The sequence below is a fragment of the Salarias fasciatus genome, chromosome 1, assembly GCF_902148845.1.
Source record: "Salarias fasciatus chromosome 1, fSalaFa1.1, whole genome shotgun sequence".
NCBI classification, from domain to species: Eukaryota; Metazoa; Chordata; class Actinopteri; order Blenniiformes; family Blenniidae; genus Salarias; species Salarias fasciatus.
In genome coordinates this window covers 37,679,434-37,691,166 of record NC_043745.1, presented here as the reverse complement: position 1 = coordinate 37,691,166, position 11,733 = coordinate 37,679,434, and the positions used below count along the sequence as shown (strand labels likewise).

General features: G+C 42.5%; 1 protein-coding gene across 3 annotated transcripts; it reads right to left on the bottom strand.

Moving 5' to 3' along the window:
• Positions 1 to 368: 368 nt before the first annotated feature.
• On the bottom strand, positions 369 to 11,392 carry LOC115400563 (uncharacterized). 3 transcript variants are annotated; one of them, XM_030108580.1, is made up of 15 exons: positions 11,330 to 11,392; positions 8,861 to 9,010; positions 7,715 to 7,905; positions 7,417 to 7,521; positions 7,111 to 7,249; positions 6,875 to 7,025; positions 6,661 to 6,793; positions 6,394 to 6,549; positions 5,288 to 5,325; positions 5,129 to 5,158; positions 4,893 to 5,059; positions 2,797 to 3,290; positions 2,581 to 2,680; positions 1,889 to 2,129; positions 369 to 973 (listed from the first exon to the last, which is right to left on the bottom strand). In XM_030108580.1, the coding sequence occupies exons 2-15, from the start codon at positions 8,990 to 8,992 to the stop codon at positions 897 to 899; spliced, it is 2,154 nt and encodes a 717-aa protein (XP_029964440.1). In that variant the 5' UTR covers positions 8,993 to 9,010; positions 11,330 to 11,392; the 3' UTR covers positions 369 to 896. The 3 variants fall into 3 exon arrangements, with proteins under 3 accessions (XP_029964440.1, XP_029964516.1, XP_029964583.1); XM_030108656.1 differs by having other exon boundaries at positions 8,861 to 9,046; positions 11,330 to 11,380; XM_030108723.1 differs by having other exon boundaries at positions 11,296 to 11,358.
• Positions 11,393 to 11,733: the final 341 nt, after the last annotated feature.

The window sequence follows — 11,733 nt, the reverse complement described above, 5'->3', positions numbered from 1 at the left end:
TTTCATATTTTATTTTTAACATAAGAAGAGCAGCACAGAGACTTTTGCACAAATATGACGATCAACAAGTATCAGGGTTGTCTTGGAGTTGCAGTTCCATCAATTGGTTCTCTTTCCTGAATCAGTCATGCCGTCATGCATGTAGGACCACAAAGAACTCTTGTCTGTTCTGGACCAGATTTCAATGGTTCTCAGGCAAAAAACACATTTATCCACAATGTTTGTGGGAATATCTAAAACTCATGAACAAACAGTGGAGTTACTGCGTAGTTATAAACTTTTCATCTCAGCCAAGGTGGTTTATTTCGCCTCATTTCATCATTCAGTCCCCCAAAACCTTTTCCTTCACAATGAATGCTGAGAACCTGTGAGGTGAAACTGTTTATTAGTTAAAGATGAATACATCCATTTCTGTGTGTTAAGGCACAAGTACATTTCAACAAAATCAGCATTTAATTGTCTCAAACAACAGCGTGCTGCGAGGTAACGAGGGGAAAGATAAAAATAACATGCAACAGTTTTCAGACTGTTAGACTTAATGAGAGCAAATAAAAATTAAAGCTTGATCTCAGGGAGAATATTTCATTCAGGAGCTGCTTGTCCGAACCACGTTTCCTCATATTCTATATTCTCCGCAGGTGAAAGTGGATAATGTGCTCAAAGCAGTCAACGTTTCAACATTTTATCAAATCAAGCTTTGTTTATATAGCACTTTGATATAAAAAAAAAAAAAAACAAAAAAAACCAAAACCAAAGTGATCTTCTTTTTCAGTCGTGAAGACACTTCTGATTTTCATTTTCATGTCTCAGAAAAGAGTGGAGTCGTGTCACATTCGAGGTTTGCATTTCACAGTGCTGCCCTTCATATTCGGGGTCATCGTTTCCCAGCTGAAAGTTCAATAAATTCCACAGAAAAACATGCCGATGACAGTCACCAAGAAGCCTGTCGTCATGGATGACGTCTGTTCAGTAGCTGCAGGAGAAGAGAGGATTATAGGATAATAATAATTAAAAAAAAAACCACGTTTATAGTTCACTCAAGGCAAATATCATCAAGAGGAGTAATCTGCATAAACCATGGAGCAGTATTTTAAAAGAATCTTCATGGGAATAATAAAAAATGACAATAAAATTCACATTAAATTGACTCATTTTGGAGGCTGGGTGCAGCTGCAGGCCCCAAAGCAGTTAAGCGTTTCAGTGCCTGTAGATTTTAATGCAGTTGGTGATTAATATCAAACAGACTATTATGAGCTCGGTATTTTCCTCCAAAAACAGGAACATCTAAATGCTCCAAAAAGTTTAACTTGCCTGGTAGTTAACGGCTTCATTATCCAAACAGCTGCTGTTTTGTGTGCTGGCGCTGGAACATTCATCACATGGATTCTGCCTATTATCTTCTCCATGAAAGCCCAGTTTTAAAAAAAGCAAGCATAAAGCTGAAGCGAAGTGATAAGGGGCTGCACAGTGGTTTATATGGTGGTAGTTTTGTTACAAGCACGCTGTATTTCCTGTCATTTTTACTGGATTTTGTCGAGTTTCGGAGCAATCTTTACTTTCTGAAACACTTTTGAACGAATTCTCAGTGAAATGAAGACAAAATCCATTCATCCATCTTTGATGCCACGTTGTCTAATTCAGGATACACTCACATTCACACGCTTTTGCATTTTTCAGAAAAATTTCACGCTCACACGTAGGAGTGTGAAAAAATATCGATATGGCAAAATGTCACGATACTCAGGTCTGTTAGTTTGGTCTGGTGAGAACTGTGCCGCCCCCCCGACATGCATGCATGAAACCATATTTAATATGCATTGTTGGCATGTCAAAACTGCAATGGTACATTCAGTATGACTGCAGAAAGGTTTACAATCGACGGTCTTACCATGCGACCCCGGGGTCACGGGTTCGGCTGTGGTAGCCGCTGTGGTTGTAGTGGGTGCAGCTGTAGTGGGCGCAGTCGTACTGGTGCGCACGAGGCTAACGGGCCCCGACCTGACGGTGTAGCTGTTTGTGAACACACTGTTAACCAGAGGCATCTGGACCTGGATGCCTCGACACAGATCGGGGCACGCAGCCGAAGGAACGGTGGACATGCACAGGTTGACGACGCACTGCACGTACATCTGCAGGCGGAAAACACGACGGTCAGTCTGAGCATTCCATCTCCATGACACTCAAAACATGAATCAATAAAGAACAACATAAAAAGTGTTTTGCAGACGAATCTTGCTCAGCTCACAAGCTAAACAGCTAGCGACAGCCTGATTTGTGTTGTAATTCCATTTTGTACCACCAGGTGGTGTACTGAGTCCCTAGACCTCTGTGCCTTCATTCAGGGCCCATTTACACAACGTTTTCGAGTGAAACCGCAAAAATTTCGTTGCACTTTGGCAGTCTGTTTACACGACAACGGTGCTCGAAGTAGTTTTTTGAAAACGGCCCTCAAGAGGGAATTTTTTGAAAATGGCAAAATGAAATCTTTCCATCTTCACCTGAAAACGTTGTGGAGCCTCGGAAGAGAGAAGAGCAAAACATGTGCTGCAAGGCTTTCCAATATACAGGCGTAAAACAAACCATTGTTCCATTGATTGCCATTCTGTTCAAATCAAGGCGGTAGATTTTGGTATTGCCCTGTGGAACTTCGATTTCCGAGAAGTCCGCGGACATCGGACACCTGAGCGAGGAGGAGAGAGAGTAACTGAATTCACAGATCACAAGAATATTTCATACATCACCCCAATCACCAAAAATGATCAAATCCACACCTTTCAAAGGGGAAGTGTGACTCACCCTTTGTCCAGAAAGCGTTGGCTCCTCTCAAAGTCCATCGTCTCAGAGTCCAGGCAGCTGCTCACGATCAGTTCGGAGCGCTCCACCTGGCAGTCGGACATCACGTGGAGGTCCAGGAACCGGAACCGGTCTCCGCTGGCCACGGGCATGCTGTCGGAGTCTGGGTGGGTGGACAGGTGAACCGTGGTGTTCTCCCTTTCGGACTCCGCCTCTCGGCGGGCTCGACTTTCGAACAAGGGGTTTGAGCGGAAGGTGGGTCTGCTGGTGAACTGTGCCAAGGGTCCCTCTCCTGGGGGGTAAAACTCCATCCAAAACCTGAAATCTCCGAAGGTTTCGCTCTCGGTGGGCAGGTCGATGGAGTGGTGGGGCCCCTGGACCTGGGCGGCAGGGATCCGGCAGGCCAGGGGGAAGAGGAGCGACGGCCTGCGGTTGACCACCGTGTAGGGACGCACACTCCGCAGGGTGTTGGTGTAAACCAGGTCCGAACCGGCGTGCTGGAGGAAAGAAACACATGCTGTTATCTTACGGATGCAGGAGCTCCAAAAATCTACATCAGTGTGAAGACATTTTCTCATGAATACATTATTGTGCTGTTTTAATTTTTTCTTTGAAATGTTTACAATTTTCTTGATAGTTTGTTGGGCCGGGTGGAGTCTCTTGCGGGCCGGTTTTGGCACACGGGCCTTATTGTTTGACACCCCTGCACTGTAGGACCATGTCAAGGTAAACAGCGAGGCCCGACCCCACTTCAACATGGATCTACTGTAACATATTTCGCATTAGAAGACATCTTATTTTATTTGTAATTCTGCGTGTTGTAAATTAACTACGAACATTAAAACAATGAAGTTGTGCAGGACAGTATTTAAATCTGTGATGAAACCTGATCGATAGGAGAGCAACTACATTATCATCATACAAGTAAATACATTTTTTAAATAATGTAACATTTACAACTTCATATTGTTGAAAATTTATGTTGTAAAGACTGTAATTATTCAGTACAGATAGTCAAAACAAATATTTGGTCACAGAGCCAAACACCATTGATTGGCTACAGAACATCAATCATTTTCATTTTCAAAATACAGTAAATCTGGAATTGAAGCAGAGAGTTAACTGGATGCATTTCACTCTCAACATGTGGGAAGTAACAGCTCAGCTTTATTAAATTTCCCAATAATGTGTGTTTTTTTTTTCCTATCCTGTGGCTTCAGCAGCTGTAATCACTGTACAATTCAGATCAATGGGATCGCGCCCTGCGGCAATGGTTTGGCTGAATGGGGGGAGGGGGTGTCACAAATACCACACAGCGGCAGTGAGAACATGACTGTTCATCAGCGCTCCTTCACATTAAATGGCCTCGTCAGCAGAAACAGCCTCATCAACTCTCCTGCCTCCACGTTGCATTTTAAGAGCAATCAGAAATAACGGGCTCTCTTTTTCGCTGATGTAACCGCGCGCTGCTCTCGCCCACCTTGAAACTGTCCCTGCAAGCCGAAGCCCGACCACCGGAGGTCAGCAGAGACGAGGTTTTAAGCTTTACTGGCGACTCATAAACTCAGCAGCGAAGAAAGTGGGGCAGTAAAAATCTCACTGCGACGTCAGTACAGGCTGAAATTACTGTAATCTTCCGTGTGATGGATGGGAGACAGAAGGGGAGGGATGCGGCGCACTGGGCCTCGGAGAAGATTCTCACTTTCAGATCCTAAAACGCCACAATTAGCTGTTTAGTTATGACACTCATTTCAGTCATCTAAATGTCTTGGCTGTTAGAGAGAAGAAAAAAACAAAACATTTAGACATCTACTGGTGCAGGAGGAATTTGTGCAACAGATTTTAAACCTGTATAAACTCCAGCGGGGGTGTAGTGGTTTGCACGGATAGGAAAAATGGTCCTAGGTTCGAGACCAATTAAACATTTATTACACGTTTTCAAGCTTTCATTGTATTTTGGGGTGTCTGTTTACTCGGAGCACTGTGAAATCCATTCACCATCTGAACTACTCCGGCTGCAAGAGTCAGTAGAGTCAAAATAATTTTGGTTTGTGAGCTGCATCTGGAGAAGTTGCGAGGCAGCGATAAGTGACGTTTACCACAGTCTGCGTGCCGCAGCCGCTCAGGGAGATGTGTGCCGTCAGGTGAGTGCTGTTGTAGTCGACGGGGCAGGAGGGGCTGTTGAGCTGCAGTTCGGCCAGGTTAACGTCAGCGAGCGAGGCCAGAGGGAGGAGCAGGCTCATCTCGGCGTCGTCACACTTCAGCTCTGCAGACAGCAGCGGGTTATTCGAGCTCACACAACATTTACAAATTAGTGAGAAGCTGTTTTCCAAACCTGTTCCTGGAGGTAGTTTACTCAATTCCCCTTGAAAAAATGAGAAAAGTTTGTGTTAATGGTGAATTTTTTTTTTTTTTTTTTTTTTTTTTAAAGAAGTGACTCTTTATGTGCTACATAGCAGGCATGGTGTTCCTTTCAGGAAGCAGGAAGACTTACTTTGGTATAACCACACACACCGCGGCTCCGACTGCAAACTGGAAAAACAAGAAGCGCAGATCAGATGGCTTCACGTGTTTTCAAAGTATACTCAGCTCATTATGGGCCAGTCGGACTGACAGCTTTACAAAAGAGAGAAACTGATGATACATTACTCTGGATTAAATGTTTAGATTTTCTTAAAATAAATTGTAGAGAAACAGGCAGGATGAGCATGAAGTCGGCATTCAGAACGGCCTGTTACTCTTAAATTGATCAAAATAAAAAAATACACTCAGCTTCAAAGTATCTTTTACTACATATGTTCAATTCATAACGAGCTGTGGTTTTTGGTTTTCTGGTGGTCGTTTTCCCAATCTTCGTCACATCAGGAGACACTGAGGGCCGTTAGGATTGAAGGGCAACAGAAAGTCAGGATGCACGACACCTACAGCAGCGTCAGGAGTCGATACGCCGAGGCTCACACGCCAGTGATGCTACATGCTAAAGTGTGTCTGACACACTCATTAACAGCGAGCTCGGTCCCTACAGTACACAGAGCGCAGTGTGTAGACAGATGCTACACACGGAGCTGGAGCTGCCGAGGCTGTTGGAGGTGACGTAGCAGAGGCTGTGTGGAGGTGGTTTATGGTAGCACATAAACCTGGCGCATCGTTAAATTAGACCCGATGACATTCAATAAATCCTCATATCGGTGCCTGGCGTCGGCAAGGAGCTAGAAATTATTACTAGTGCTCGTTCTTTAAAAAAGTGGTATCATTGCATCCTGAACAAAAAGCCCAACTTTTCTCATTCTAGTTACATGTTGACAATATCTGTTCTCATAAATCTGACAACCTGCTTCTGTAGCAGTGAAGCTTTTTAAGCATATTTCATGATTTAGATTGATCATTTGATTTATTATCCAGTAAAAACTAAAATGTGTTATTCACAGTTCTCCACTTTATTCACCTTTATCTGGATGGTTTTTTTTTCCCTCAGAAATTTATTGGAAAAAAAAAAAAAAAATCCGGCTGGGAAAAAGCCTCATTGAGATTAAATGTTTAGATCAAGATTGAATAAAGTGTTTTCTAATAACGGCTTGTTCTGAGCGGAGCGTGGCTGACCTCTGGGTGTTGGCCACGAAGCAGACGGGCAGCAGCGGGGTCAGCGTGGCGTTGTCAGACCGGACCCAGGAGACGGTCAGCTTCGTGAAGGGGCCGACCGACGTGAAGCCGAACCTGTAGAGCTCGACGGAGCCGATCACTGCGATCTCTGAAACGCTGAAAACGTGGAGAGGAAACCTGTTTGAAGCAGTTTACATTCATGCAAACAGGATTTATGTGATCAGTTTTTTACACATAACAGCATCCTGAGGTCCACAGCTGACTCACCTCTCCAGCCGTGACATGTAGATGATGGTGAACCTGACTTCCTGGAACGGGAGGACGGGCAGCTCAGACTGGTCTTTGGGGGTCTCGTCTGACGCCAGCGGCGCCTCGCTGCAGCTGGTGTCCGACTCTTCCACTGGACGGGACCACAGAGACACTTCGGTCATTTTCGAGTGGACTCATGCTGAATTGCTTTCGAGGTGGCGGACAGACTCACCAGTGAGAGAGAGGTGCAGCGGGACGGAGCTCAGAGGGGGGTTGTTCACCAAATATCTCGTTTTGGGAAGAGGAATGAAGTCCTCCACCATCAGGTGGATGAAATAACGTCCTGCAGCCGCTTCTCCAGTGAACCTGAGCAAACAGCTTTCCTGTTGAAAGAGAGAAATCAAACATCATGTGCACGAGTAATAAATGAGTGACCGACTGTTCCCCAGTCCTGGAGGCCGGACTCGCCTCGTCCAGATCAATAAAGGAGTGCTGCACGCAGTCCCGACACTCCCCCAGGTTTGGACGGGCGAAGCGACATCGGACCTTGTCCCCGTCCGGGTCTTTCACCGTCAGCTGGAAGAGGCGAGAGCAGTTCACCCGGGCCCTGATCCCAAAACACAGCAGGAGCCAGAGAGCAGAGGCACAGAGGGGAGACATTCAGTCAGCACAAAGCCGCGGAGCAGGAAACCCAGGCTGGGAGAAAAGGCAGATTGTTGTGTGATGTTGTGGCGGACTGTGTTACTGTCGGTGTGTGTTTGTGTGTGTGGATACCTGAACGGAGGAGGAAGAGCGGCGAAGGCCGGGCGGTTGAGCTTGCCGTTGTAGCCCCGGATGTTGGGCTCGGCATTCATGGAAACATAAAGCTGTGTGCTGGGCCTGCGGCGGCGAAGAGAGAAGCAGAAGTTCACACATCAGCGGCCTCCACTGTCCATCATTAATGTTTCTCGTGTTCTGTTCTCTACGCTCATGGTTTTGCGGTTTCATTATAAAACAAGCAGCAAAAACGGCATCATTTTCAGCGTTTCGGCCGTTTCCACGGAAACGGACATCGTTTTGGAATGTGCCCCACCCTAAAAGCAGCAGGTCGCTGTAGTGGCTGGGCACGGCGCTCTGCCACCGGCGGACACACCAGCCCGGCGAGGGCAGCGAGCCGGTGTAAGGGACGGAGTAGCTCTGGACCAGGCAGTCCTCTCCTGACGAACACACTCCGGAAACATCCAGACACGGACCGGGGAGGACGGCCGTGAAGTGAGCCACGACCTGCAGGACGGCGGCCGAGAAAACCCAATCAGAGACACAGAAACGATCAGATTTCATCAGGAGTCAGTTAGTCCTCAACGTACATTTAGATCTGAGGGTTTCAACCTTTTATCACTTTTCATTAATGAATTAGAAACAAATGTCTGACATACATTTAGATGCTGTTTTTTTATGATATAAGGAAAACATTTTAAGTAAATATTTCAGTTTATGCGTGATCACATTAAGGGATTAGAAATTCAATTTGTTTGAATAAAACTATCAATTTTTTTTTGCATTTGTAAACTTAATTATATCCAAAAAATATTTAGAAAAATTACAATCACTAAAATAATGATTATTGCTTCAAAATATAAATTCATGTTCGATACAGTGAACAACAAAAAAAATCCCTAATTCTAGTTTAACTGTTAGATCAATATTGATTATTTATTGATAATTATTAGAGATTTAAAATGTGTGTTTTTGTTGTATTTTCATTAAAGCATGATGTTATTTTATGCTGCACTGTATCTTTAAATCATGCATTGGGATGTCAAACATAAGGCCCGCAGGCCAAAATTGTCCCACAAGAGGCTCAAATCGGGCCAAAGCACCAAGCCAATGGTAAACAAAAAATCCAAATAACACACTGATGTTTTCTAAAATCAATTTCTGAAGAGCGAAGGACACAATTTACTTTGCCATTTCTTTTCTGTCTGTTGCTTTTGGTGGATGAGAACTTTAATCTGCTTTATGACCGAAACGAGCCTGAACGCTGAGGAATGGACGCTAACAGCTTGAAGTAGTTAATAAGTCAGCAGAGCAACAGCTTCTGCGAATAGAAAAGAGAGAAACTTAAAAAAAAAAAAAAAATTGCTATGCTTTCCATCAACTGCAGACTTCGGGGGAATTATTTGTGCTTGAAAACAAAGAGACAAAAATATGTTTTGGAAGACAGAAATCTGTTTGCCACCGTTTTCCCTCCGGTGCTCTCCAGTGGCGCCACGTGGACGGACATCCCCAGAGAGGAGGCGTCACACGCCGGGTGGAACAGGAGCAGAGACAGTCCCTGGACCAGGACCACCACGGCGGACCTGTTCACCATCTCAGCTCCGCAGTCCGACTGGAGGTCGAATACGAAGAGGGAAACGAGTCAGAGCTGCAAACATGACTTAAATCAGAGTGTATTCATACATCTGTACATCCAGTTCACTTGGTTTCTGAACAAAATCCCTGTACGTTGAACATATCTGATCAAAAAGATCTTCTGACTCTGAGCAGGTCCGGCAGTAACATGAACTCAGACTGACATATAGTCCTATAATGATGAAACAACTGTGACAGAAAGAAGATGTACTGACCAGCTTGAACAGCCTTTAAAGTCAGCATCCTGTATGTTCAGTGGAAATATTCACTCATCATCATCATTTCTATGTGACTGACATGTCGATCAGATCATATTTTTACAATCAGTTAATTCAGAAAACTGTGGAATGTAAACGGTTTCACGCCCCTTTCTTTGCTTTCCCACGATCAGGTATTATCTGTGTAATTGCTCATCTAATTACTATCATTATTACAAAACAACACAAAACACAGTGACAGCTTGTTAAGGGAAACACTGCAGTGCCTTTTTTTAAATGACATTTTAACTAAAACAAGTTCCGTGAATCCATCTTCAACTTGATTTTAGTGTAATAGAGTATAATAACATTATTTCCAGTTTGTTTGTTCAATGCATTTTATAAAAGGTGATCAAGTTCTGACATTTCTATTATTCCTCCATTTAATTTATTTGCTTATTTTTTTCGTTTTCTTGAAATCTAGATAAGTTATTTTTTTATCTAGGATTTTCTGAATTTTCAATAATTAGATTTTTTTTTTATCCCTTTTCCTCTGGGTGTGGCCTCCTAAGTATGGATGGATTTACTAGTTTGAATTTTTATCATTGTTTCATTTTTTGCTCATTTTAAATTTGATTTAATTTATTCACTTTGGTTTTATTCACAAGCCTGAATTTTGATATTATTTTTTCCATTTCATTGTTTGGAATATTCATCATTTTTGGTTTTCTCCATTTGTATGATTTTTTTTCTTTATTCTTTTGATTTTACTTTCACACTTTTCTGTTTCTTTAATTTTATTACTTTACTTTTGAGTATCTTTTATTTCTTCTCCATCTTTATTCGATTCCATAATACAATTTTTTAATATTCTTTATTGATGATTGAGAAGATGTTCTGAGTTTAGAGGGACGGTCGTCACCTGAAGTTAAATCTCTAACTCCACAGTCAGACGTTTTCCAGTTCAGCTGCTCACACAGGAAACAGGAAACAGTTTCATCTCACAGTCCAGGTGTTTTATTAGCAATCAGTAACTATTTATTCATATATGTTTCATTTGCTGAAGCAGTGCATCATATCCATCAGTACTGATCTGCTCGGTTCCTGATCAGCTTGCCTGTGCTTTGGCCAAAGTATTACTAAAGTTCATCACCATGGAAGTCAAGTACTGGATTGAGGATGCTCCTGATTTCCACCTTTCTCAGAGCATTTAAAGGAAGGACTGTGCATCAAAATCAGCTGATTCTAACAGGCTGACACGGATTACATAATTTAAGCCACGTCTTTGGGAGACTACAGTAGGTTACTAAACATTCTCTACACCTTACACGTGCCAGCCAGAACCCCCAGAGATTAACAGCATTTCTTTCCCCTAATGGACGATTCTTTTTTATCGTAAAGTGGATTTGCATGAATATCTATGATCTTTTCAGTCTCATTCTTGAACTGGACAACTGCTTGGATTACTTTTGATTTTGAACAAGAAGGGAATGAATCACACGCAGCCACATCTTTAAAGGGAAATAAAAAAGTTTTCAGGAGGAAGAGCATAAGAAGAATGATCTACATGCAAACATTTGATCAGTTTGACAGACTTTAACAGGCTAACTGACCCCTCAGTGTATAAAACAGGATGTGTTTTAATGAAAATGATTTATAAATTTGAAATTTTTAATAAAAAAAATATACATTTTCTGATTGTATAAAAACCTAACATAATCAGAACATATATAATCAGTTTAGAGAGATGTATATTTGATTGACGCTTCATGTTATTCCTGGTGATAGAAGAAAACGCGCAGGACGGTAAAACTGAAACCATAGGAACCATGGAGTTTTCCCACCTATGGAGTTTTCCCACCTCACTGAAAATATTAACTAAAGGAAAGTATTCATCGCTGGATTAACTTCAAAAGCATAACAAGATGTCCGACCCTACAAACTTGTCCTTAGTCCAAAGGTTTGGTTTTATTCCGTTACAAACTCCACACGTGAGAATGTAAACTCTGCAATCAGATTCATTCTCTTGTTCTTGTTAAAGCAACTCTACACTCATTCAACACACCTTATATGAAGAGAAGCAGTTAAAGTCCTTTTACCTGAAACTTCTTTATATCCCAGCTTCAAGTTCAGATTGAAGTCGTCACTCAGTTTTCTCAAAGCTTTAAAAAAAAAAAAAAAAAAAAAAAAAAAAAAGAGGAAGAGAATGGAGACAAACTGGTTCGACCAGGGAGGAATTACAATGCAGCACATCGGGAGGAAGGCCTTAAAACCTCCAGCAGCACCGATCTCAATCCTTTTGTGGCTCACGGCACACTCATACTGGTTTCTCTTAATCTCAGATAATCCTTCGTCACTTACATTTACTGCAAACGTAATTACACAAATATGTAAACATGTAAACTGCAATTCCTATGTAAGTCCCGGATTTATAGAAAATTGACGGTAAAAACTTTATATAAAGTAAAAAAGCAAGAAAGACAATAGAAATGACTTCTATAGG

What these genes read in the sequence shown, in the direction of transcription:
- LOC115400563 (XM_030108580.1), bottom strand. Translation starts at nt 8,992, where the DNA reads ATGGTGAACAGGTCCGCCGTGGTGGTCCTGGTCCAGGGACTGTCTCTG. An exon ending in AGCGACCTGCTGCTTTTAGG is followed by an intron (nt 7,522 to 7,714) that starts GTGGGGCACATT and finishes TCGCCGCCGCAG; the next exon opens with GCCCAGCACACAGCTTTATG. An exon ending in GCTCTTCCTCCTCCGTTCAG is followed by an intron (nt 7,250 to 7,416) that starts GTATCCACACAC and finishes TTTTGGGATCAG; the next exon opens with GGCCCGGGTGAACTGCTCTC.